This window comes from Anser anser (assembly GCF_964211835.1).
Source record: "Anser anser genome assembly, chromosome: 1".
Classification (NCBI taxonomy): Eukaryota; Metazoa; Chordata; class Aves; order Anseriformes; family Anatidae; genus Anser; species Anser anser.
The window spans coordinates 212329573-212356220 of NC_139720.1; the positions used below are offsets into that span (position 1 = coordinate 212329573).

Here is a 26648-nt window from a genome sequence, read left to right on the forward strand (position 1 = left end):
CCGGGACATCCCGCCTCATCTGCTGCTGCTCCAGCATCGCGTGCGAGACGCTGGCTGCTCAGCGGGGGATTTCTCAACCCTTCAGCTTTCTCGTGGGCGTGAATGAAACGAGCCTGAAAGGGAAGTTTGGGAAGCGATGCGATCCCGGGGCTCGTTGCAAGTGGAGCCCTTTAACACCCCGATATCTGGCAGCCCTGGTGTGCAGATCTGGGCTCTCCTGGGGCACTACCCCTGGTTCTGCACCTACATAGTCCCACCTTGTTTCCAGGCCTTATAATTCGTCTTCTAGGAGGAAGAAAGAGCCATGTCCTATGAGTGAATGTCGACCTTTTATTTTATTTTACTTGAGTTTTCTGATGTTTTTCAGGCCCTTCCATGGCTGAACTGGACCCTCTCCACATTTTAGCTCATGACAAATTACAGGAAAGAGACACCACAGCATAAAAACCTGCTACGTTTGGGTCAACACTTGATGTCAGAGTTTAGGACTTTATTATTCTCAGCCAGAATTTTCTCTCCCCCATTTCTCCCCTTGGCCCTGGAGCATCCCCTCCCTGGAGGAACGAGCCCCAGGGCAGGGGTCGGTGCAGCTTCTGCCCTCTCCTCCTCTTGTCCCCCCATGATGGAGGGGCTGAAGCTTCAGTCCTTGGGGTCCTGGAGACCTGAGACTGGCAAGGGCTGAAGGCTGGGGGTGGCCTTCACTCGAGTGGTGCGGTGGAAGTTTCTGGAAGGACAGTTGGGGCTGGTGGAACCTTCCGTGAGGAGGGTTGGGGCGGGCAGGACTTCCCAGAAGGACAGCGGGGTGAGCTGGGTGGACCTTTCTGAAAGGTAGGTGGGCTGGAACCTCTCTACAAGCAACTGGCAGGCAAAAATAATTCAAACCCCGACCCGACGGGACAGCTATGCTGGGATTTACCTCCTGTTCCCCCTCAAAGGAAAATTTCTGTAGATGAAAGCATCCCCATACGTGCCAGTCCTACACCTTTGCTCCTCGAAGATGGAGGGACTGGGGCAGCAGGCGAACCTCTGCAGACCCAAAACCACGCGGCCCTTTTGGGAAGTCTCCGTGTAACGAGGGATGGCTCCAGCCAAAAGTCCAGCCAATGCTGTGGCACTTGGGAAGTCTTTCTCCACCCCTTCTTTTTCTTCTTCCTTTTATTTTTATTTTTATGTCAAGCCACTAAGCTACTATTCATTGCCTTTATCCTAAACACTCATTTTGCTCCTAGCAGGAAAGAGGGAAAAATCTATTGTAGTGCTGTGAGGCCCTTTGACAAACACGACAATTTCCCCTTGCCTGTTTCAACACAAAACTGAAAGCATTTGCACAAAATCCATCGCACATGCTCTGAGGCTTGGCCAATAATTTCCTAGGCACGCATTTGTAGAGGCAGCCCGCAAAGTGCTTTGAAGATGAAGAAAACCAGCTGTGATTTGTGATGGTGATGATTAGGATTAGACGAGGGTTCTGCAAGAGGTTGTGGATAATGAGTCAACCCCGGGGGCTGGGGACAAACTTGGTCAAAACGCGAGAGCGTACTGTGAGAGTTTCTTGAAGTGAAGGGAGACCAAACAATTTTTGGGGAAAGGAGAGGTTTAAAAAGAAGTAATTTGGGCTAAAACGTGGTTCAACTTTGAAGCGTTCCTTCCTATGATGAGCCCTCTGAAATAAAGGCAGGGATTAAGGTACCTTTTCTGCTCCAGACTCTCATGGATGATGCCTGGCTTTGCTCTGAGGTGAGCCCATCACCATCGGAGTGATGTCTGCTTCTCCACGCAGGGATATGTGCAGAAGCCTGGGGCTGGCAGAAGTGTTTCCAAAACCGTACCGATCATCCTCATCAATTGGGGTTCCTGTAGGGCTTGTCAAGTTGACCCCCACCTCCACCCCAAAATATATGGTTGGTTGCCTCGGAAAATCCATTTGCCTGCATCCTCAGATGAATCCTGGTCTAACCAGCCAGTGTGGCTCGTGTTGAGCAGGGTACAGCACCCCTTCCCAGCACAACTCATGCTGGATGGCTGACCTTTGAGCCCCAGCACCAAGACTGCTCTGTAAGTCCCTCTGCAACCCGAAGAGATGCAAAGCTTCATCTGTATTTTCAGGTTCATTTGTCTGAAGCAGGCGTGATTATTTATGACCGTTCAAACTGCGGAGGCATATTGCAAAACACGGGACATTAACCTTGCTGGAAACCTCCCCAGAGCTCTGAGAGCCACAGCCACTGCATGCTGGAGGTGTACAACAGCACACAAAATGAAACGAGTATTGTTCCTGCAGCCACGGGAGCACTTATTCCTCATTAACCCCTTCTCTTTCCATGTTCATTCATTATTTTCTGGGGTAAGGCCCAGCATTTCTGTGTGCTGAGGGCTGTCATCTGCCTCAAACCAACAGCTAATCAGTCCTCAGGGCTACTTTGCACACACTCGAGTCGAGCTGCACATCCTCCCTGGGATCCCACGCAGAAGCAAGGCATAATTAGGGCTAATAAAGAAGCTGTTGAATGTCTTGCTGATAAATTATAATTATCACCTGCCAGGGAAAGGAAAGGATGTATATCCCGTATCACGGGGAGGTGTTGACTAGTCGTGTTTCAAATCAACCTTCTTCCTTCCCTGTGTCAAACCTCTTCTGTTTTCTGAAAAGAAAGTGAAGGCTGATGGCAGTGGAACAAGAGGAAACCAAGGCTGTGATCCAGATCCTTGGGCACACCGTGAGCTGGAAATGCAGGTTTAAGGGAGGCTCTTTGCTGAGTTTTCTGGCTGGTGGCAAGGTCTGTGTGCAGCTCATGGGGACGGTGACCAACCAGCACCATGTCTGGATGTTGATTTTAGTCCTTCTGATTTGTTGGTGTGATAATGTTGAAGATTCCCAGGTGGAGGGGCAGGGTGTGATGTCCCCAGAGAGCAGAGGGATGGCACTGGGGGTCCCTGTGCCAGGCGACTTCAGTGGCATCTCCACCATCAGGCGAAGGAGCTGCAGGCGCTGGGAAGGCTCAGCCTTGGCACAGGGTTTACTTTCTCTCCAAATTCTGTCCAAATCCCTTAGAAATGGGATGGGCAAAGCAGGGATCACCCCTACCTGCTGCCTGCATCAGGCTCCACAAGGCATCATGATGCTGAGGAGAAAGCATGGACTTAAAAGCCTCAAGGAGAAAGCTACAGGTGATGCCAGGTTTGGCTTCTGTACCTGTTTACCACTCAGAAGATGAGTTCCCCAGCTCTAAGCATCAAATAATAATAATAATAACAATAATAAGGCAAGGATCCTCTCCTTGCTCGTGCACTTGCCTCTCCAGCCAGCTCTGCTTGCACTACCTTCTGCATCCAGGCTTTGCAGCTGAATATATTTCCCAATTTTTTCTCCAGCTCATTTCTCCACCACCCCCCGGGCTAGTTCTCATGCTTTTCCTCCCTCTCTGTCGAGCAGTGGGAAATGAGCAGCCCCGCTCAAATGCCTGCAATTACGGGGACTCTTATCTGTGAGCAAACAGTCTCTGTTTGCAAGGGAAAGACCTGAGGTCTCTTGGGATTATGGAGCTGGAAAACATGTGTTACTGCTGTCATGGCTCACTTGCTGAAGCCCTAAACTTTGCTCTCCTGCTGATGCATGTTTTCCTGCTTGCTCTTTGCTCCCATGGCTTTCCCAGTGAATGGATTTGGGGTATGCTGTCCCCTTTTTCCAGCCATTTACTTTTGCCTGGTGGAGCTGGGGAGGGGTTGCAGGCAGCCTCCAAGTTTTAGGAGCACTCTGCTTCAAATCTAGACCAAGCACTGTGAGGTCTCTTGCTGTGTCCTAACAATGGCTGAACTGCTCCAGATCCTCGTGTGGCCCTCCTGTCTTTTGGACTCTGCACCCACCATATGCTGCAATGTTCTTTGCCCCTTTATCCCAGTTGCTGGGTCCAGAAGCCGGGATATTATCTTTGTTGGGATCAGGTGCTAGTGAAGTCAAAGGCTTCAGTGCTTGATGTGGTCTGAGGCATTGCAGTTTCGGCCATACCTTGGGAGAGATGTTTCTGTGGCTTCTGAACGCCCCAGTGCAGCTGTAACAGCAGGCTGGAAATTTGGGAGCAAGGATGAGGTTGTGGGATGGAGGGTCATGGAGAAAGCGAAGGGGGGCAGAGGTGTGAGGAAGCTTGCATTAAATTAAACACGATATCTGAGGACACAGAGAAAGAGAAGGACGGGGAGGCTGAGGATTTGAACCCATTTGGAGCTGAGAGGGACATTTCTGCCTGCCCTTGTGTGAAAGGCCTGGTTTTCTTTATCCCTATCAACCCTTTCCTTTGAATTTACACATAAATGCCTTCTTTATTCAATATCTCAAGCATCTCCTGTGCTTTTCTCCCCAGTGGACCCAGCAGTCCCTTGCAGCCGTGGGGCTCCAAGTCTCCCATTTGCTTTTCCAGTGTGAGCCCCGCATGCCCAGTGGGAGCAGGAGCAGCTGTGGGGCAAGTCATGATCTGGGGCTTGGCAGGGCACGTTCAGCTTTGGCTGAAAGCTTTCTGCTCCCACCAGCTGTGATATAATGGCTTTATTGGCATCCCTGGTCTCTAACCTCCGGCAGCCTCTTGTACTTCTGGATGGGGCTGGCAGGTCACTGCAAGGTCTTCTGTGCATTGCTGTTTCTCTTTTGGGCAGGATAGGATTTCAGCCCCAGGAGCTCTCATCCCCTAGTCAGCCCATGCTGGAGAGGAAGAATGGTAGAGGATGATTGAGGATGATGGGCTCCTTCTTATAAACAGCTCTGAAGACGTTTCCTGGGTTGCAGATGTTCCTCGGTGCAGAATTTGCAAACTGAGATTCCGAAACTTCAGCTTCCTAAGTGTCACTTCCCAAAAGGATGACAAGCAGTGGGTGCCACTGTCCCCTGAGGACATTATCCGGGGTCCCGGGGCTCAGCCGTGAGACAAGATGAACCCTTTGAGCACCGAGGGCTCTGCGATCTGCACGTGGACATCCCAAACCCACCTCATGCTGCCAGGAAGTGGATGCTCAAGAGGATTTCTTGGTTTGTTTGGCCGTGGTTAAGACTGAAGCTCTCTTAAAGGCTGCTACGTGAATGTTTCCCATTATGTGAGATGTTGTGCTTACCCGTTCCAAAAGCTCCAGCGAGACGGCAGTCATCCAAACAGTTGTGAAATACGTAACAGAGGAAACATTTACTCTCCTCTCTAGATCCATCAAGATCAGGTCGTGAAGTGGTGGGCTTAAACTGTTAGACATGAGGCCAGGCACTGAAAAAAAACTGTTAATGGTAGAGCAAATTCAGAGAGGATTAGCCTGTCTTGGGAGCTGGTGGTATCTCCATCACCCTTTTTATGAGAGAGCTAGTCTAACATCTCGACTAACATCCAGATTTAACATCCCGCCAGCCAGATGGAGAGGACAATGTGCTGAGGTCTCTGCCATCAGTTTTCCTGTCAAATCCTATACACTGATGGATAAATATCGATGTGTGAGCCTCGTGTCTCCATTAAGAATGCAGTAGCAAATTTCATGGTCCTCTGACAGCAAAGCTGCTGGTTTTGAACCAGTGTCTTCATTGCTATTGCTGGAGGGAAAGGATGAAGCATTAAATAAAGGGCTGGGGAAAAAAACGATGCTGTGCTTCACTGATGGGGAAAATCATGGTCTAGGGATCCTACTAGAAGGTAACAAATACTGCACCCGCATGGCACATGTAAACCTTCTGGTAAGAGCTCTGAAGGTTCAAACGTATTCAGAAGACACAGCTGGGGCAATTTGGCAATCGCTGGGCTTATGCCAGGTATATTTTAGTCCAGGTGACTAGGACAGCAGGATCAAATGTCATCTACACCACTCACCGGTGGCACAGAGCCCACAAACCGCCTGTGCTGGGTTACTCAAGAGCAGGCTCACCATGTCGCCATGTGAGAGCAGCATCAATTTTTTACCAGGGGGTGACCTCCTGCTGCCTCCGGATCTGATGCTGGTGAACTGAGTGTCGTGGATGGGCAAACACCTCTGTCTCAGGAAGGCATTCAGGGCATGGCACACGCGGGCACTTCTTGGTTAGGAGCAGCCTGAACTGACAACTCTTGTGCTTCATTTCCATCCCCTCTCCTTTGCAACCCAGCTGCTGTTAGGCTGGGAACATATAGCAGGAAATACATGAGGAGAGCATCATTTCCGTTTTAACTTGCATCTTGTTTTATTTGTGCCTTCTGCAAACTGATCATAGGGCTGGATTTTTGGGGTTGTTTTTATGTAGTGTCAATTTGCAAGCTGTTATCCATTCATTTCTGCAAAGAAACGCAGGACTTGGAGTTGTTTGCAAACTATTTACATGTACATTTTACCCACGTGTTTAGTGCAGCAATCTGTTCATTTTTGCTCTTAAATTACTGTTATTACATCAGATAAATTAAGGGGATTGGACTCCTGAGCTGGGACTTTGCAGCAGATATGCCTGCATCTGAACATGACCGGTATGGACTCGGGGGCACTATGGCACTCGGAGAGCATCTCAGGCTATCTCTGTTCTCCAAAGAAGCGATGGATAGCGGTGCCTGTTTGTCTGCCAACACAGGACTATTTTTCCTTAATGTTTCCTTGTGGTCTCGACAGTGCCCTGCTGGGCAAATTGCTCTTCGCTGGCACAACCCCTGTGCTGTTTGCTTCACTGCTAACACCGGCTGCAACTTACCACCGGAGTCTTTGTTTAAAGTCCCGATTATGAACAGATCTCCCATGTGTGCATCTTTACAGCTGTTCTTTCTGGCCTTCCAACACGCTGCCAGTAGAGCTCTTTGAGTCAGGAAATAGTTTTTCCATCAGGGATCGGTCTCTGCAGCGCTGCAGTTTTTCTGGGATAAGAGGGCTGTGTCCTGGGAGAGTTTTGGTCCCTTTCCTACCTGAACTACTTAAACTGGTAAGGGGTTGCAGAGAGGTCACAGCGATATTGAGCTAATTCCCATGGCTAAGTTCATCTCAGGTTCATCTGACATTATTTGGGAATCTGCATGGAGGGCTAAAGTTAATGATTTCCTTTCCCAGAGCTCCCTGTACAGTCAAAGGGAGGCAGAGGTTCCCTCAGAGGTGATGCAGAGCACCAAAGTTATAACCACTGACCACTCAGGGGACTTGAAATGACCGTACTTTTCTTCTAGACATCTCTCTCAGGGGTATAAAGTTAGGTGGGGTGTCCTCAGCCACCTTTCCTGCTGGTCTTTGCATCCTCTTGGGAACAATTCCTCTCCTTCTGACACAAAAAGCTTACCCCGAAGGCAAGGAGACTCACATCAATCTTGTGACCTCATTTCAGGAGGAAGATGAGATAAAGCTCTTCAGATGGAGGCCAGTTCCACCAGCCTCAAGAGGATCAAGTTTGGGAAGCTGAAGGTGGTACGTCGGCACTTGCTGCAGAGGTACGAGCACCAGCCCTTCATCTCCTGCCTGGCGGGTTTCTACAGCTGCCGGTGGAAGCGGTACCAACGCAGAAGGACCGAGCCTGGGAAATGCTGCTGCAAGACGGTAAATTAGCTCAGAATCAGCAAAGACATTCATTTCTGCACTGGGAAAAGTCAGTCCAAGCTGAGAAGCAGTTGATGCTGTGGGTCAAAGGCCTCACCTCCCTTAGAGCCCAGCGCGGTCTCTTGGTGTCCTAGATGGCAGCTCCTGGGGCTGGAGGGCTTGCTGTGCTTCTCTGGCAGGCTCAGTTTGTCTGTGCCACCATGGAGAGAGTGTCCCCGTGTGGCTGGTGGTGTGGGGCAGCTGCGGGTCCCTGTGGTGCCAGCCCTGCTCCAGCAGGGCCACCCCGAGCAGGGGGCCCAGCCCCACGTCCAGGCGGCTGCTGGAGATCCCCAAGGAGGAGCCCCCAGCCCCTCTCTGGGCAGCCTGTGCCAGGGCTCCGGCACCCGCCCAGCCCAGCAGTGCTTCCTGAGGGGCAGAGGGCACCTCCTGGGCTCCAGGCTGGGCCCGGGGCCTCTGGGCCTGGCCCCGGGCACCCCTGAGCAGAGCCTGGCTCCGGCCTCTCGGCACCTCCCGGCAGTGCTGGTGGCCATGGCTGGCAGCCCCCGGAGCCTCCTCTGCTCCAGGCCCAGCAGCCCCAGCTCTCGCAGCCTCTCCTCGTAGGAGAAGGTCGGCTTCAGAAGGTCCAGCATCAAGACACGTGTTTCACGGACAGCCTAGAAGCAAGCAGTGACTGCTGTTTGCTCTGCTTGCTTTGGAGTGAACGAGGCTCTGACCGATTGTCCTTCTTCTCCCTCTCTAGCGGGAATGCGTGTTTTTCCCATTGCTCGTTGGAGCTTTCTGCTTTTCTCTCGTCTTCCTGTACATGTGGGGTGAAGCGAAAAATGACTACAACAACTTTGACTGGTAAGTGCCACGTTTTCCTCCTTTCCCACTCGGGTTTTAATGAGACACCCCAGGTAGGCCGGGCACTTCAGTCACGAGCCAAAGCTTTGGTCCCTTCACATCTTGGTTCTGGCACCCAAAATGAACTCCCAGGGTCTCCAGAGGTGCTGAGGCTCTGCCCTTTGCTTGGCTACGGTGTACAGGTTTAAGTGTGGATTTGTGAGAAAGATAACAGCTGCTGTTGCAAAAATGGTGAATGAAAGGGACTAAATGGCTCTTTCCTTCCCTTGGTCATCTTTCCTTTTTTCCTGTTCCCTCCGAAGAAGCATAGTGGCTGGCATCAGAGGTATTGCAGCAGCTATCGCAGAGCAAAGAGAATTTCATGTTCCCAGTCTGGAGACAGAGAAATAACCAGTGTGGTTTTATGCAAATCCTTTCCTTCTGCACTGTGTAGGTAGCAGTTATGTAAATCTGGCCCCTAAAATCAGATGCCATCCAGATAGCTCAAATACCATGAGAAGGGGAGGTGTAATAATGTTATTCATTGTTATAATAATATAATATATATAATATTATATATAATATAATATATAATACAAATATATAATAATAATTATATTATATTATATATAATATATAAAATATATATGTAATATATAATAATATATAATAATGTGTAATAATGTTATTCAGGTGTAATAATGTTATTGAGCCTTTGGATAGAAAGGAAAGCTTCCCTCTCTCTGCTTGGGATACGCCTCTGTAGCTCCTCCAGCTTTCTGGCGTTTTCTCCTTCAAATATATTTTCCCTGCAGCCCCTTCTGCTAACGTGCCACAAATGCTATGATAAGGTTTTATTGCTTTTTAGGTATAACTATGGGAACCTGGGCTTCTGGTTCCTCTGGTCTCTTGTTCTCCTGGTAGTGGCTGCAATCCTGTTCATGTACATCGCGCTGCTGTTGGTAAGTAAGGCTCCTGTTAAGGAGTGAGTTACGGGCCTAGAAAATAAATACAGGGATGGTTTAATGTGTCAGACCAAAGTTCAGCCTTGCCCTGACGCTTGACAGTAGCTACCTGGGGAGGACTGGGAACACAATGAGCATTTGTGGTACTTTCTCCCACCTGCGGATGAGCATTTTCAACACAGGTGTCTCTGAGCTAGATGTAGGTTCTGTGATTTCCCTCAGTGATTTCCCTTTGGTGAATTTGACCCATTTCTCCATCAACACAAGGAAAGCTGTGCCAGTATTGGTTATGTGGAAGCTGAGTTTTGTTATTTGACAGCAGGGAAGTATGGAGATCTGAGTCTTGTAGTGGTGATGGGTTGTCAAAGTAGAGTTATTCCTCTAACCCTGAAGTGTAAAACTCATGAGAAGAAGGGAAACATTATCACTAAAGCTGCCTTGATTCTCTCTGCCTTGCTGGAGGGCTTGTCTCCAGTTGGAGACCGCAGATGTGGTCACAAAACACTCCTTAAATTTATGCCCAAAGAGGTTTATGTTCCTGAGGTCTTCACTTTTCCAAACTGCATTAAATTTTCCCCACTTTCAGTCTCATTCCTGCTCCAGCTTGCGTTTTGAGATGCCAGGTGCTGGGGCTGACGCTGTGGCTTTGACTCACCTCTGTGACCAAGGCAACTGGCTTTTATCATCAGTTCCTGCTGCTCCTACCCGTTCATTGACGTCTCATCATATAGCCAGCCTGTAAATTGCCCGTGGCAGGGAACCTCTCTTAGCCTTGCTCACGCAGTGCCCAACACAACAGATTTCCAAGGTCCTTTGTCCCTGCTGAAGTACAAATAAATAGTGATTTTATTTCAGTGCTAGCAATAAAATAACAAAGTGAGAAATAGGACAGCTGCTTGGCCATGCTACAAGCAATCAATAGCATTATAAAAGCTGTGGAATAACTTATCTTTAAGTAGGTCAAATAACAATATTTAATTACAAGGATTTTGAGGCGTGCTGGTGGCTGTAGAGCTTAATGTCTGTTATTTAGCTAGGTCTACCTAGCTTTCCTGGTGTTAATGGATCAGTGTGGGTAGTTTGGTGGTTGCAATGTTACTTTGGGCAACTCTGAGCTTTGCCAAAGATGCATGTGCGGTCAGGATCCATTTGCTCCTCATCTTCATGAAGCTGTTAAGTAACCCACCTAAAGTCACTGGGTATTTCTAAGGGCACTTGCCCTTCGTGCTTGCATCATTATGTCCATCGTGCCTAATTTGGCAAGACTCCTGCATGCACTGATGTTAAGTTCTGGGAGGCACAAGGCTGTTCGTGCTCCTGCTATCTCAAAATGTGCAGTGGCTTTCCACAGAGGCAAAAGAGGCAGGGCATGGCTACAGCAAGTCAGGGACCTCCCACCTTGGGGTGCATCAGGCTACTGCTATCCCAGCAAAAACATTCATCTCCAGAGGTTCAGCACTCTTGAGCAACCACAGCCAGCTGGCACTTCCCTGAGCACTTCTCCCTCCTACCCAAGTGATGTTCAGGGGGCGTAACACAGCAGAAATACCTTCTGCATTGAGCCACTGGTGGTTCCTGTGATGTGTGACTTCCCTACAAGACTGTTGGTATCACACATCATAGCTAGACTTAGGTTAAACCATGGTCTGTTCTTCACCAGGTCTTAGGCACACGTAGAAACCCTTTTTGAACCATGGTGGGCTGTGACCATGTTGGCTCCGTGTGAAAACTTGCTTTTGCCTTGTTTCCTAAGAGGCTGGCTGTGCTGCCTGCCTGTTATTTCTCAACAGTTTTTGGCTGAATCAGCCAATTTCAATCACCTGGGACAGACATCCTGACCTGCAGGGACATGGGATGGGGATGTGGAGGAGGGAGGATTCCACGTGTTGCAGGAGGGACCAGAGATCTTCACCCAGGCAATGCTTCCTTGTGATGTTTTGCATCAGCAGCCCAACATGTCAGAAAGCTGAGCACACTGATGCCCTTGCTGGAGCAGAGTTTTTACAGCAAGCAGTGCTTGGCGTGGTTTTGTTTGTGAGCATCGTAGTCTCTTCCTCCACCCAACTGGGGCCTGGAGGCCTCCTTCCACGTCCTTATTGTGAACCACTGAAGCAAACACTCTTCTGCCCAGCAGCCACCAGTGGCTGAACAAAGTGCTGCACAACAAAGCACTTGCTGTCTGTGCAAAGGCTCTCTCCGCCTGCATGCATCAGTGTAATTTTCTTCAGACAATCAGTTTCAATTAATTTAATTGTTATCACTCCCAAGGCAATCTTCTCATCCCCATTAGAGCTAAAAGGTTAAGCTGCGGGGTCTTGTTGTAGGACAGTTCAGGCTCAGGGGAGAAGAAAAATACTTTCTTGTTCAGTCTTTCAAACACAGAAGATGATATTTGCCTCTCTGCAGTTAAACACATTCATTCCAAGGGGTTTTTGAGGAGGTAACTCCTGACTGTATAATGTAAAGGGGTTCAGATGTGCTGGGGCCTCTGCATTCATACACTAAGAAGACGACTCAAAATTGTACGTTGGTAGTGAAGTCCAAAGAGTGACCTCAAGCCTTCATTCCTGAGACACTGGGGTGTCATGGAAGCTCTGAAAGCCTGCTTTTTTTTTTTTGCCAGAAAGTGAATGTAGAAACCTGGCTTGTGCTGTCAAGCCCCCATTGCAGTGAATCCCAGGGTATGTGTAGGAGCAGTTTGGAGGAGCCAGACCTGCTGGTGGTGGTTGTCCTTTGGCCTGAAGAAGTCTTGCTGTAGGTGGAACCGTGTGAGACACTGCTAAACACAGCTGCTCTCCATGGAAGAGCAGATCAGACAGGTCCTGAGGCAGCTTTTGAGGAGCCAGAGCACACAGAGGACAGATCTTGTCCACATCACATCATCTCACCGGTCCATCAAGACGTGTTCTCCTCCACTGACCAGTGGAGCAACTGCAAGAGTTCCTCCTTCACCATTCGAGGATGAAAATTGGTGATTATACTTCTTGTAAGCTGGTAATGAGCTGTTACCTCTATCCATAAAAACGAGCTTTTCCTCCAATGGCATCCCCAAATATGCTGCATCTTTTGTAAGAAAGTTACACAGGAGTAGCAGGGGAGAGTCTAGTTGAGCACGGCCTCTGAAGTAGGCGTTTGGATGCACCTTAGGCAAGGACCAAGTCTTCGTAATATTGCTTGCCGAAAAGGGGAGATTTTGAAAGTGTCTTTTCCCTTCATTTTTCTAAAATGGCTTATTTAAATGTGCCTGGTTTAAGATCTTCAGCAGTAATTCAGTTCTCCGTGAACTGCTCCCGCGGTTACTCATCATGTCCTGGGTGTAGGATTCAATTAAAGGAGGCTGACATGTCAAGTAGCCCTTAAAGGCTGATCTGTATTCTCTGCTGAGCTTATCTTGCCTCAAATCAGCATCATCCTGGAAAGAGAGGGTATTTGTAGCTGGGTCGGAATCACCTTACATTCCTTTATAGTTGGGTTTCAGGAGAACAGCTCCCCTTCCCAGCACATTATTGCCCTAAATCTCTTTGTCCTGCTTTCACACAGTCCCACTGTGTTACAGTCTGCAAGGACCTGGATCATAAATTATCGTCTCAGTGGAGCACTGATGACTGCTAACAGATGTTTTTTCTCTAAACCCTCATATCTGGTGATACTGGTTCCCAGACCATCCCTTACACTTGTTGGGAAGCTTGCTCCATGCACCTGAGCATAGACCCACGTGTTTGCACAGCAGCAAGGCATCTGGGCTGGTGAAACTTGTCATCAGGTTCATCAGTTGTCTGTGACAACCTGAAGCTAGTCTCCAGAAGAGCCACGGACTGGTTTTCCTCATCCTTTACTTGGTGTTCAGGGCATCTCAGGTTGTCCCCTGCCCTGGCTGGGGTTTTTGCTGTCCTTAAGGGACCCTGATCCCCAAGGGCTCCAACCTGCCAGCAGGGAAAGGAGCACACCAGCCATAGGGCCACAGCTGGGAATTAAAAATTAACCTAATACAAACCAGAGGTTTTGAATCTCCAAGGCAGTTTTCCACGTTCTGAGATGTGCATTTCTTGCATTTCTTGCAATTACTGTCACTGTGTGCTTTCCTTTGCTCTCTGCTCTGTTTTTCTGTTTGTTTGTTTGTTTTGTGTTTTTGGTTTTTTTTTGAGACTTTTATTCCCTGAGCTGTCCCCCATGGATGATGTGCCTTTAGTGACAACAAATACATAGAAAAAAAGTAAGGTTGCTGCTCTATTTTTCATGTCATGGCTGCTGGCCCAGGCCATATTCTATATATCAGAGTGCAGTCACAAAGTGTGTACCCCAAAATGCTCAACTATCTGTCACCCATGAGAAGGTTTTGACCCTACAAGGCAGTTTTGGTGAGTGCTTGGCCATTTCAGGAACATATTTACTGTAGCAATAACCGCTTCTCTCCATCCACCTGTCCTGCCTTGCCATTGTGCACAAAGGTCTAGAGTAAAGTGACTTCCCTATACAAAAATAATTCCAGAAATGCCTCATTTTGTCATTTTGTACCAGGATGCAAACAATCTCTTCTTGCTTTCCCAGGTCCTAGCGATGTGTTTGCTTGCAGAAGGTCAGCAGCTGTACCTGCACTGGAGTCACAAGGTGGGGAGAGGGTTTTCTGGTAACCCTAACCATGCTTTAAACCATCAGCCTGTGGTGTTTCCCTGCATGCAAAACAGCTTAGATCATAGGAGAGAGGGAGGAGGTTAATCTTAGGAGGCTTTAAATATCCGTACTAATGATATCTCCAAGTGAGCTAATCACCCCAAGCTCCCTGTGCAGTCAGATGAGGGAAATGAACCCTCCGAGGATGCAAATCATCCAGCTGGTCATAGACACTTAAATTGAGATGAGATGAATCACACCTAAAGTACCTTTTTTCCCCACTGGCTCTAAAAGGAGCCCGTGGTGACTCACTGAGGTGAGGATGTCTGCATTTGACATGCCTACATGTGGTTGCATGTAGACAAAGGCAAAGTTTCCATGAGGAGCACAGCGTAAGTCCCTGTAGCAGGACCCAACAGCTTTAAAAACAGTGGCTGCTTCCTCTGCAGAACAGAAACCTGGCTTTTCCAAGGCACCCTGGTGCCCCGTGTCTTTTCGTCTTGGGGTGGTTTTGGAAAAGCCACGTGGAGTTTGGAAGGCATAGAAACAACTCCTCAGGGAGCTGTTGCTGCAAAATGATGCTTTAGAAACCACCTTTCTTAAGAACTTCTTGAAAGCCAGGTGAGGCTTTTAAAAAATAAGCCATGAAGCTTAGGGGAAAGTGTAATAAGATTGCAAATCTTGCTGTGAAGGGGAATAGTTGAATGTCAGAATACTCCATCCTCTGTTTCTTCATTTACACAGTGGAAACGATCAATTTTACTATCAAAAATGGGCTTCCAGAAGATCCAGAAAGCTGTAGAGCAATTTGTGGAAAATACCAACACTGCGTCCCTATGTGGAAGAGATTAGGGACTGATTATTAGGATGCTGATCTGTAGGATCTCCCTGAAGACTAGTTAGGGCCTTGGTTCCAGTTTCTACTTGTGTTTAGTTCTCAGCAGACAAATAAGGTTCCAGGAAGAGCCTGCCATCATAACTGCTTGGTACCAACCTGGGCAAGAAGCCACAGCACAGAATGAGCTACCCCTTCACTTTTCTTTTAGTTAAAGATTAAATTCTTATTTCTGAACTACAGAAAAGTTTGCAGTTGCTGAAGCCTCTTCCAAAGCAACTCAGCATAAGGAAGCTGTGCTGATGTCTCTTTTGGGTTTAACTTGGTGTTTCTGAGTTCAGCCAACTACAGAATTTAACGATAGTTGTTCATCTAGGCTCCATCTGCATCAACAGACAGAGAGAGGCATCCCTTATCATAAAGCAAGTGGAAATGGATCACCTCTGTAAATTCCTCTCTTTCTCCCGTGACTAGAGAGGGAGCCTTGAGGGCTGACTCAGGTTAGGTACTTAACTTGTAAAATCAGTTTTGCCATACAGAAAATCCAATTTATAGCACTGTGGGTCTGGTTTTAGTCCCATTAGATCTCTTTGTCTATGAAGTGGCACAGCCAAGCTTGTGCATCCCGAATGTATTGAGTCCAAGCTGATTAAAGAAGCCTGTTAGGCAAATAGATTGCACAACCTATGCAGAAATGCCAAAGCTTATTAATGTCCTTTGTATCTCCCCAGATTGGGACTTTTCTTGTCCTGGGCTTCTCTATCACAGCCCTCTTCATATTATCTGTACTCTGGGGAGATCAGTGGAAAACAGTCCGCCTCTCATTCCAGGTAAGAGGTTTGTTTGAAAGGAGGTTCTTTGAAAAAAGCAACTGGTTTCTTGAAGTATTGTGTGGCAATCAGTGGAAAATATTCCATATGGTAAATGTTTTTCACATGGGTTTTCCTGGCAGTCTGTGCAGTTTTGCATAGACTTTTATTAAGACTTAACATTTCCCGTAGGAAGGAAGGAAGCCAAGACCTGAGGTTTGGTATCAAGCTATTTGTTTGATATAACATGTCTCCTTTGGGGAAGTCGTATCTTTTTTTCCCTTTTTTTTGGCAAACTTGTTTTAAGTGCACTGTTAATTAGCAGGTGCTGAGGGCAGGTAAATCAGATCCGTTTGGCTGGTGGGGTTACTGGAGTGAGAACTCACTCCCTACTCAGCTCATGCCAGCTCAGCAGCTTTTAGCATTAGCCCAATTTCAGTCTCCTGCGACCCAGAAGAACTTCATTCCCTGAGGAAGGGAATCAGGGCTAATGCACTGGCAAAGGTAAAGAGAAAGTGTCAGCTTCTCCTCCCCTTTTCAGACTCTAGGGGAGGAGGATGGGGAGAAGGAGACAAAATCTTTTGGGTTTCCCACAGGTGTGGTTTATTTTGGGTGTTCATGCCCTTTGAGATGCTTCAGCTGCTGTTCCCAAAGGACACCAGTCTTTAGCAGATCCTGTGTTCTGTCCACTAGCCCTGCATAACTATCTCAAATATCCTGGACATCTCAGGTGGCACCTTTGTTTATGCAACTGCATCCTGCTTCTGGTCAAAAGAAGTTGGGATCAGGTATCCAGGGCAGACGTTCTCACACACAATGACATCTCTCAATGACTTCTGCTTTTCTTCAACCCTTACATTTTAGAGAGTTGGCCAAGCGGTAGGAAAGGCTGAGGAAATTCCGGTTTGTTGACATTAGATTGATGATTTAGTTGCAGTGGAGATGACTGTTACATGGATAAGATTGGACTGGATTAGATTGGATTAAAACTGGTGCTCTCTGGAAGATGTTCACAGGTTATGACGTAGTAGTAAAGGTGATTGTTTGCCAAACCATCCTGGACAAGGACAGACTTGTCCCTTTTGGCTGGTTGAGAGGAAAGGAGAGCTTTATACTGAAGTGAGGAGCACTCCTCAGTGCGGGGAACCAGCCAGGCACATCTCTCTGCCCTGACTCAGGAGGTGTTTTGTGGATCCAACCTGGGTGTGGGAGAGAAGATAAACTGCTGATGTCCACAGCAGGAGCCCATCTATGTGGGAGGCTGCAGCTGTGTTGGGGCTTGTTTCTGTCTGTATCCACACTTCATCCTTTGAATAAAATCCTTTTTTCTCCTTTCCAGATCACAGCCCCCTATCTCCACATAGGGGCAATAACTATCATGGTCCTCCTCTCCTGGCCCATGGCTCTGTATGCCATCAGAGCAGATAAGAAAGGTACAGTAGCTCTGCTTCCTGCTCCCTGTATGACAAAAGACACATATCAGTGTGGAAAATCAAGCGTGCAGGAGCCGTTTCCTCCCACATCCACATTCCAGCTAGAGTTGAATTTTAGTTTTTGAGTATTCCAGAGAAATTAGCAGGGCTGGGGCTTAGCCTATGCACTGTCTCGGGCCTGTCCATACTTGTTAGTGATTTGCATGCTACCTTGCAAAGTTTTGGTGTATACCAAGGTAGTGACAAGCCCTAAAGATAAGGAGATTAGCAAAAGTCCCCAAGTTCTAGATCATGCGTGAAAATTTGGTCAGAATTTTGCAGGAGAGAGCAACCAGTGTCCGAAATTGCTATGCTCAGTTTCACTGTCTCAGAAAGTCAGTCCATACTAGAGGATCTTAGGAGAAGCCAGATAGGATGGGGAAAAGAGCTTTCAGATTGGTTGTTAAGGAATTTTGCTTTCCTTTCCTGGTGTTATCCCTTTGAGAGCTCCAGGAAGTGTAAGGGCAAGGAGTCAAGAACAACTGCAGAAGAGCCTGGCTCTGGCTCTTTTTCTCTGACCCAGTTTCTCCATATATCCAGTGTTGTCTACATGACACCCATCTGCAGATGTTGAGTTGTAACAGAAACCATTGACTTCAGACAGAATGTGCTGGTGGGAGCATTTTGTTTCCTACCTAGGAATTTCTCTACATTTAACTGCAGCTGGGGGTAGGGAGGAACATGTTGGGACCCAAGACTTTACAACCCACTGTGCCTAATGGTCACTCAACTCCATACATTGACTTGGTGTAACCCCAAGTTCTTTCAGAGCCACTAATACAGTGTGCAGAGGGGTGGTGGTACCCACCTAAATAAGGAATTTTGGTGCACAGGTGCTTCTCAGAGGAACTGTTTCATTCTCTGAGGTGAAGGTTGCCCACTGGGACTCTTGAGTAATATGTCAACAGACTCCAGAGACCATAGGTAATGACTTGGCAGGTTTCTGAGATGCAGTACCCATGCAGTCAGTGTCAGTAGGAGACTGCATGTCACATACAGAAAGCCACTGACAGCAGTCTGAAGGAACCAGGGAAGCATTCACCTGGAGGGGAATGAAACTTTAAAATGTTGCCTGCTCTTATTTGAGTAAGAAAAAAAAAAAAAAAGCATCCTTCTGTTGAGGATCATTCCTCTACAGGTGGGGGAAATTGCATTGCATCATCTCCAATGAAAAAGAAATGAAGGCTGTGTCTTGCTGGAAGGCATAGTGAGATGCAATTGCAGCACAAAACTTGCAATCCTAGCCTAAACAGCCCAAATCCTTCTTTGTCCTGGACTGTATTGTTTGGACAGACGGTGAAAATTAGGGGAAGAAGGGATGGAAAATGGGATGGGACAAAGCCCAACAGTTACTTAGCTGGAGGGCTGTATTAAAAGTCAAGCTGCAAGGCAAACGCTGTGCTACCAAATGGATTAACTCTAGCATTCCTCCTTCAAATTTTTGCAGTTGTTCAGGTGGTAATTGTTGGTCCATACCTGGCTATCCTTCTCTTTCTTTTCTTGATACCTCTGGGGATGTACTCTCCTTGCATCAGAGAGGAGGGGACACTTGGACCAAAGCCAGCCCTCATTGGACACCGCGGAGCACCGATGGTAGGTTTGGAGAAGCTATTTTACATCATTTCCTCATCCTGTGTGCTGTTGCCTTCATCATCATCATTTTTTCCCCCCAAGAAATCAATGGAGGGTGGAAAGGGAGACATTTCCGTTTGGAACTGTGTGCCAAATGATCGCTCTGTGGGTTTGCTAACAGGGAACCCTGAGAGACATGGTGGGTTTGGTGGCTAAGGTGGAAGAAAGCAAACGGGAGACTTTAACAAGATAATGGTGGTCCTTTAATACAAAACAGGCGTTACAAGGAGACAGAAAGTATTTACAGAGTCCTCCAGAGTGTGTCTAAAGCCAGTCTGCTCATGGCCCATTTTTTTTCCCCAGCTGGCACCAGAAAACACTGAGATGTCATTTCAGAAGACAATTGAACATGGTGGGGATGGTCTTGAAACAGATGTCACCATTAGGTAAGGGAAAAACATCACACTTCCCAAAGCAGATACTTCTTCTAAGAGTTGCCTTTGGAGCCATGTAATTTTGGGCAATTTGGTTCTGCCAACGGCTGGGACAGGGTCCCTCAGCTGCTGCATGATGCTAAGGGCTGTGGGACATGGCTCTTCTCAATAAGCTCTTATCTAACAGTCATTATTTCTACAGTATATTTTAAATACTTTTGCAACATACAGAGACAAGTTCCTACTGTAGTCTGACTTCCAGGCCTCACTGAAGGTCTTATCAGGCCTAGAAACCACCAGAAAATTGTATTTAGACCTGTGCCATCATTGATATAATTACTAGACCTTTAATTACCTTTGTGTATGGGACTCCTTGCCATGACCTTCTAACCTACTGGGCAGGATGAGCAGTTTCCAGGCACTAAGTAACTAAAATACTAATACTTAGGTGTTCTATTAATAAAGACCTTTCTATAAAAGAGAATTTTGCCTTTCTATCCATTTAAACTTCAGTCCTCTGAAACCTGTAGAAGCACTTTGGTGTCAGCAAAAAGAGCCTTTGGCCACAAGTTACTACCCATTTTCTTTTAGGGGCTGGCAGGCATAAATGCCACCATCTCCACTTTGCCCCTGAGAAAAATGAGTCACAGTGAGGTACAGCTTCACCAAGGTCACCCAGAAATATTTAAGCTTGAAACAGTTTGGTATCTTGAGTGTCAGCCTTCTTTCCTACCCTACCCTCTGCTCTAAGGGAGGCTGTACTGCTGCATTCATGGTGGCCCACACGTTGTTCTCACCTGGTTTGACTCTGCTTGTGCCATGAATGATCTCCACTCCAGGTGACCTGAATTCTTGCTCTCCAACAGCTACGACGGAGTTCCTTTCCTCATGCATGACAGCAGCCTGAGGAGGACAACCAACATCAGGGAGGTCTATCCCAACGATACTGCTCAAAATGCAGCCTTGTTCTCCTGGGATACCCTGAAGGAGTTGAATGCTGGAGCATGGTTCCTTAAGGCAAGCACCATAAATGACTGTGATGTTGTAGAAGAGACACTGGCTGGCTACAGCTTATTAGTATGAAAGTTAGGAGAGAAACTTTTGGTTGAGCCCACACTTAGTTGGTAGAAGTCATTCAGTTGGGGGTCTCCTTGCTTTGTCCTTTTGGCCTTTAGGCCTAGGAGACCTATTTTGTTTGGCTGGTGGGTGTTCTTGTAGCTCCTTATCATGGCAGCAGCAGAACAGATGGTCTGGAGAAAGAAGAAAACAGGTACTTGTGCAAGGTGCTGTGTGTAATACGGTTTACGTGATGGGACAGAGAAGAACAGCAGAGCTAGCTACACAATTTATGTCCCAGAAGCAGTGTCATCTGGGTTAATTATCCATGTTTCTCAGGTAGAAGAGCTAAGCAGAATAGAATATCCTCACCTACTGAGGGTTGATGCCAAACTTTTTCGCTTACAGAGGTATGAAATGTTTGCATGCAGCTTGCTCCTAGATATGACTGGCTGACTGATTTCCTTTTTACATCTGTTTGTTTCTAGGACAAACCCTTTTCATGCATGGGCTCACTGTCAAGGGCAGATCAAAACCAGGCAATGAATCAGTCAATTTACAAGCTAAGTAATTTCTTGCGCCTTGCAGACAGTCAGAATAAACTTGTTATATTTGATCTCTACCGCCCTCCAGAGAAACATCCTTACAGGTACTCGTGGATCAACAGAACCCTGGAAGTCATCCTCAATGAGTCCGGGATTAGACCCAATCTGGTAGGCTGGCCCAGTTGAAGACCTATTGATGGACAATATTGTCAAACTCAATCTGGCCTACACTGAAATGTCCAGTGAAGATATCCGGTAGGTTGCAGTTTCAGCCCGAAGTGCTGTTGTCTAGAGGATATTTGCTTCATGTGTGTGGCAATGCCTCCCTCCGGTGACCAGCTCTAGGATCTACAGCATTTTTGGCAAGAGCTCTTTTAGGTTGTGGCCAACCCTGTTACATTTTGGAGTTGAAGGACTTTATTTCATTCCTACTGTATACCCCGTGTAGGGCCAAGAGGTAGCATACGTAGCAAGGAGGGTAGCACCCCTCCTTGTCCAAGTCCATATCTACTTCACTGGGATCTAAGGATTTTCTGACTAGAAGGATGCAGGTGTCTCCAGGTTTCTACACATGCCATCCTCAGTATTGCTAATAATGAACCATAGAGAATGAACAAACAACTATTTAACCTCCTATGGCCTCCACAAACATCGGTGTGAGTGCATAATGCTGTGGTGAGAGAACACAACACTCTTGTAGATGGTATTTTGGAGACTTCATTATTGTCTCTGTTGCTACCAGTACTCTGTTGCTTGGGACACACTAACAGTGTAATCTCTCCAATGGAAAGCTCCACATTTATTGAAGGATTCTCCAAAATGGTTGTCTTACATAAACAGATATTTTTAAAAACACATATGAAATGTCTTACCTATCCAGCTCTCCTTTTGTAAACAGGATTTTTTGTTCTTTCCCATGCTCAAAAGCATTGAAAAATAATTAAAAACAAGTATAAGAAAACGTTTAGCCCTTTGGATAATAATAATGTCCATGTTTTCTTAATGATAATTTTCCCAACATTTAAAATGCTAGGTAGATCCATCTGGGTAAATCTGGGTAAATCCTGGGCAGACTATAGATAAATTTACAAATACTCATACTGATGATACATTCCCTTAGAGTTATACAGAGAAATGGTATCACTTCATATTAAATTTCAGTAACTTATAAGGACATCACAGATGGCCAGCTGTTGCTGCAAACATAAGAAATGTGAATAATGACCTTGAAGATTATTTTAAACACACTATTGGGAGATGACAAATGCATTTTTAGGTGGAATACTGAATATGAGCTGGCAGCCCCCAGCTGGATTGTCCCCCTGGGCCCCGCTCTCGGGAGGCCCCCCCTGCAGCGCTGCGTTCAGCTCTGGGCCCAGCACAAGGACACGGAGCTGCTGGAGCGGGCCCGGAGGAGGCCGCGAGGACGCTCAGGGGCTGGAGCAGCTCTGCTGTGGGGCCAGGCTGAGAGAGCTGGGGGTGGTGGGCCTGGGGAAGAGAAGGCCCCGGGGAGAGCTGCCAGCGGCCTGCCAGGGCCTGCAGGGGTGGCAGGGAAGCTGGGGAGGGACTCTTTGTCAGGGCTGGGGGGACAGGACGAGGGGCACCGGCTGGAGCCTGGCAGGGGGGAGGCTCAGGGGAGGCGTTGGGAAGAAATTCTTCCCTCTGAGGGCGCTGAGGCCCTGGCCCAGGCTGCCCAGAGGAGCTGGGGGTGCCCCAGCCCTGGCAGTGCCCAAGGCCAGTTGGAAGGGGCTCTGGGCAACCTGACCTAGCAGGAGGTGTCCCTGCCCATGTAGGGGTTGGAATTAGATATTATCAACTGATTATTGGCTGGTTGGGCTTCCTTTCTGTTCCTGACCTACGTCCTATAACAAGTTAGAACAGAATTGCCATATAGAACTGCCAGCTCTCCTTGATTCAGCCCAAAGGAAGTACTAACCTCCTTGCTTTTCTTAATGAAGGCAATTGCCTCTTGGTCTTTTAAAGGAAATACGCTGAGGCAAACATCACCACCAACCTCTATGTGATCAACGAGCCGTGGCTCTTCTCCCTGGCGTGGTGCTCGGGGGCACACTCTGTGACCACTAATGCTGTCCACATGCTGAAGAATCTCAGCCAGCCCCTCTTCCTCATGGTAAGCAGTGATCCTCCCTTGTTCCCGGGGTACACAATAGGGGGCAGATATTCATGGCTACCTTTAGAGACCATGGGCTGATTTGTGCATGAATAAAGTCCCTCTGCATGCAGACGGACTTAACATCAACCTGGTTTACCTCATTCCTGTCAGCCATACCAGGTATCATCACCCTCATTTCCTGGTTCTTCTTGGTCCATGGAGAAGAACCCTGGTTGGCTGGACTTGGAGACTCAGGCCTGACATGAGGGAAAATAAGTCATACTGAGACTTGTCTAGGGTTAAAGGAAGGGGCCTTTGAGGGTGTATGTGGATATCGCATGAGGATTTCAATTTCTAAGCTTCTAAAGAACCTTATTGCTGTCAAAAGTTCCTAAATCCCAGGAACGCCTACATTCCTTCTCAACTTGGTCTGTTGTCACAAGCCCAAAGGGGAAAAAAAAAAAAAATAGTAACCCTTCCTTGCTGTGAGGAACTTTTCACATTGCTTGTCTGCCCTCAACTGTGCCTTTGACAACCTGTAGGGCTACGGAGCACCTGGGGCACTGGTCTCACCAGAGTCCCTGCATTCAGGTAACCACTCTGAATGACTGGTTTCACACGCTTGAAGTAGATTTTACAGTGCTTCCATCTCCCACCCAGAAAACCGCATCATTTCAGTCCATTCTGAGGGCGGGAGAGGTCTGATGTGAGGACAAATCTTCAGATGCTCTTGGACTTGAAGCAGGAGCCAACCCAGCCCCTCTGTGGTTTTCACTTAAGTACAGTTTTTCCAGGGGCAGCCAAATGCCATCTGTTGATATTAATGTCGCAGGGAAGCAAAGGAAACTACAGGGCCTGCCTGTCCAAACAAGTCCCTGTTGTATTTACTGTGATGTGGTCCAGTCTCCTTGGCCACCCAGCAGACTTGTCTTTATTGAGACGATTTTGCACCAACACCCACTGGCAGGTGACCTCTTTAAAATGCCACCAAATACCTTAAACACCGTAAGGATATTACTTCACATGCACACCAGGGAGCTGAATTGCTAGGATCAAGAAGCAAGGAGGAGCTAGAGCAGCTTTCTTGCGTATTTCGGGGTCCTTGGTGTTGGACACGTCCTCTGTTGTTCCCTTCCAGACGCCGCAGCAGTACAACATCATGTGGATCCTGACGGACCTGGCCTCTGTGCTCCTCATCTCGCTCATCTTCGCTCTGCACTGGTAACTACTGAGCTGCTAGTGGCCGTGCTAGCCTCATCTGTTGTCCCCCTTGGAGGAATGAAGGGATGCTTTCAGTGACCTGAAGGGTTAAAACTGCTCTAGAGGACATCTTCCTCTTCAAGAATTAGAAAAAAAAAAAAAAAAAAAGGCCTTAAAGTCTCCAAAAACCTCTACACTGCTCCTGCTTGCTATATATTTCCATTTCCTTTTGGGAACTCAGACATCACCTACCCGAAGGATTCAGTGCAGACTTGGTGTGTTTAGAGTAGCCGCAGAATCCAGTTATCAAAGCTGGAAAACGAACTGATTTTTCTATTTTTTACTATTTAGATTATTTGGACATTGGATGTAACTTAGGAGGAGAGCTCTCATTGTTAATATTTGTGCACCTCATGTCTCTGTCTGCATATATCAGAGTCACTGAGGAATCCATCCTCCCAGACGAACTATCTGAAATATGAAATATACCCAGAAATACCTGAGTGTCACAGACACTATTTTCTTTCTTTCTATGCTGTCCAAGACATTATCTATGTTTAATAACGGAGAAACTGGGGTCAGGCTGCTGGATGCTCAGCTCTGCCGTGGTTGGATCAGAAGCCAGGCTGTGCTCCTACAGCAGGAGGTGCTGGGCTCAGCTCTTCACCTGCCTGTGGGTGGGTGGAGGGACCAGACCAGCCAGCTCGGGGCTGTTTTCTGCAGGGGTGCTGGGAGCACAGCTCTGCTGCGGGTCACAGCAGGGGGAAAGATCAGGAAGATCCTGGGTGAGCAGCCTGGCTTGCTTATAAGCATGGCGTGGTTATGTGGAGTGCTTTGGTGTGGAAAAGGAGAGACAGCTATACTTTTGCTTTGGAAGGCTGGAGAGAGATTAGTCAAAAAGGCGCCTTCAAAATGCTGTTTTACACGTGAAACGTGGACACTTAGACATCACAGCTGTGCACCAGGATCCCTTCTCACTAAAAACTTGAGCAAACCCTCAGGTACCAGGCCAGGTCCTGCCCCGACAAAGTAGAAAAAGGGTGATCGGGGCTCCAGGGAGCTGCGGGGCGAACCACAGCAAGCAGTGGCCTGATCCAAGCACTTTGCCCCTGGCAGGTGGCGAGAGCGGAGTTTCTCCTGCTGTGCCCACGATGGTGGCTCGATGCTGGAGAGCGGCACCTACAACAAGTTCAGGACAGGTGAGCGGGGTGAGGGGGGGCAGGAGATGGATCCACCTTAGGGTCACTGAGCACTCTCAGATCTCCACGGCAAGGTGGGGTCTGTTGGGGATACCCCCATGCGCCAGATTTCTGGACTAAAGGAGCAGACAAAATGACCCAACCTGGGCTGCAGGATTTTTTTTGGCCAAGCTGTTTGCTCGCGACTGCTGGCAAAATAGCTGGAGGTGTGTCAATAGCTCACTGCTTGTCTTCTGTTGCAGAGCTCAGCAACATGCCTGCTGTCGTGGCCTGACGCGGGCAAGGAGGAGGTGCAGACCTGCCATCTTGCGGAGGATTGGAGAGCAAAGCCTGCCCTGCTGCCCCTTCCTGCGGTGCAAACAGCAGCCTGCCTGGCGAGGGGGAGCCATTTGCCACCACGACCCCGATGGAGATGAGCACTGACCTTGTTCTCCTGTTGCTTTCCTCTCAGTCCCATGCCTGGCAGGGATCCCCGGGTGTAAGGGAGCACAGATGGGGCTGCGTCCGTGACGAAGCTGTGCACCACGGTGAAAGGATTAAACCTCCCTGGCAGTATTCGTGTAGGAACCACCATTTCCCTCTGAGACCACTTGTATCTCATCCTGTAAGCCCTCCTGCAGTGTGTAAGCCCTCTGTTTGTGCAGCTTTGTTTTTATCTTCGCTGCAAACACCCGAGCACCCTCTGGTCCTCCTTGCCCTTGGTTGTCCACATTTCTCCAGTCTCCTGTCCACACACTCCCTTCCTCCTCTCAGGTCTGCTCCAGCCCCAGGAGCTCCCCAGCCCCACCACGACGGTCAAGTGCTGCTGGATGGTTCACCAGGGTCTGTGCCTCTCCATAACACAGGCAGGGACAGCTTAGGTTTTCCTTTCCCCTCCTCTAGCCCTGCCGTAAACCCCAATGGGACAGACTTCACCCTGGCTGTGGGTGAGGTAGTATTTTCCACAGATGCTAAAGGATTTCTTGGTGCCTTGGCCATGTAACTACCGGGACAGTAACCAGGAGCACAACACTTCTTCATCGAGCTGGGTGTGAACTGGTTCCACGAGGTGTCCTGTTTGCTTTTCCCTTGGGAAGGTCTTTGTTACCTGCTCTGCATCCTGGGATTTATTCTGATTTTCATTTCTCCCGGTGGCTGCTGGCACATACGGGGAAGGAATTCCATGCCTTGTTCTGCAAGGGAGATGTGAACATCTCCAGGTTTAAGCCATACATTTCTACTTGAACAGATAATAAAAACTTTTTTTTTTTTTTTGTAAATTTTAGGTGATGTTTTAAATACAGTTTGGCTCTCCAATCCTGTTTTGTTCTTATTCCAGGGGATTGGGAAAGGGGAAGAACGTGGCATTCAGATCATCATCATTCAGAGGTGTGTTTTTGCTGATTAAACATATCATCACAAATAAAAGGTGAAAGGGAAGTACAGGGTTTCAAAGTTAACTGTGCTGAAAAGCACTCAAACCTTTCTAAGCTTGCAATTTTGAGGTATTTTGGAGGCTAGATGTGCAAAAAA

General features: G+C 47.8%; 1 protein-coding gene across 1 annotated transcript in view; it reads left to right on the top strand.

Annotated features, from left to right (window-relative positions):
* The window catches only part of LOC310892417 (glycerophosphodiester phosphodiesterase domain-containing protein 5-like), a gene marked incomplete at its 3' end in the record, with an annotated part of 30950 nt that extends 5540 nt beyond the window's left edge, over positions 1 to 25410 (top strand). The window contains 15 exon segments of the mRNA XM_083820175.1: positions 7295 to 7503; positions 8243 to 8346; positions 9194 to 9287; positions 13839 to 13898; positions 15468 to 15566; positions 16885 to 16978; positions 18465 to 18610; positions 18953 to 19035; positions 19890 to 20040; positions 20568 to 20800; positions 20802 to 20879; positions 22608 to 22755; positions 23876 to 23958; positions 25054 to 25136; positions 25379 to 25410. Of these exon segments, the coding sequence (XP_083676301.1) occupies positions 7321 to 7503; positions 8243 to 8346; positions 9194 to 9287; positions 13839 to 13898; positions 15468 to 15566; positions 16885 to 16978; positions 18465 to 18610; positions 18953 to 19035; positions 19890 to 20040; positions 20568 to 20800; positions 20802 to 20879; positions 22608 to 22755; positions 23876 to 23958; positions 25054 to 25136; positions 25379 to 25410 (1671 nt within the window). The 5' untranslated portion in view covers positions 7295 to 7320.
* Between the last annotated feature and the right edge of the window lie 1238 nt (positions 25411 to 26648).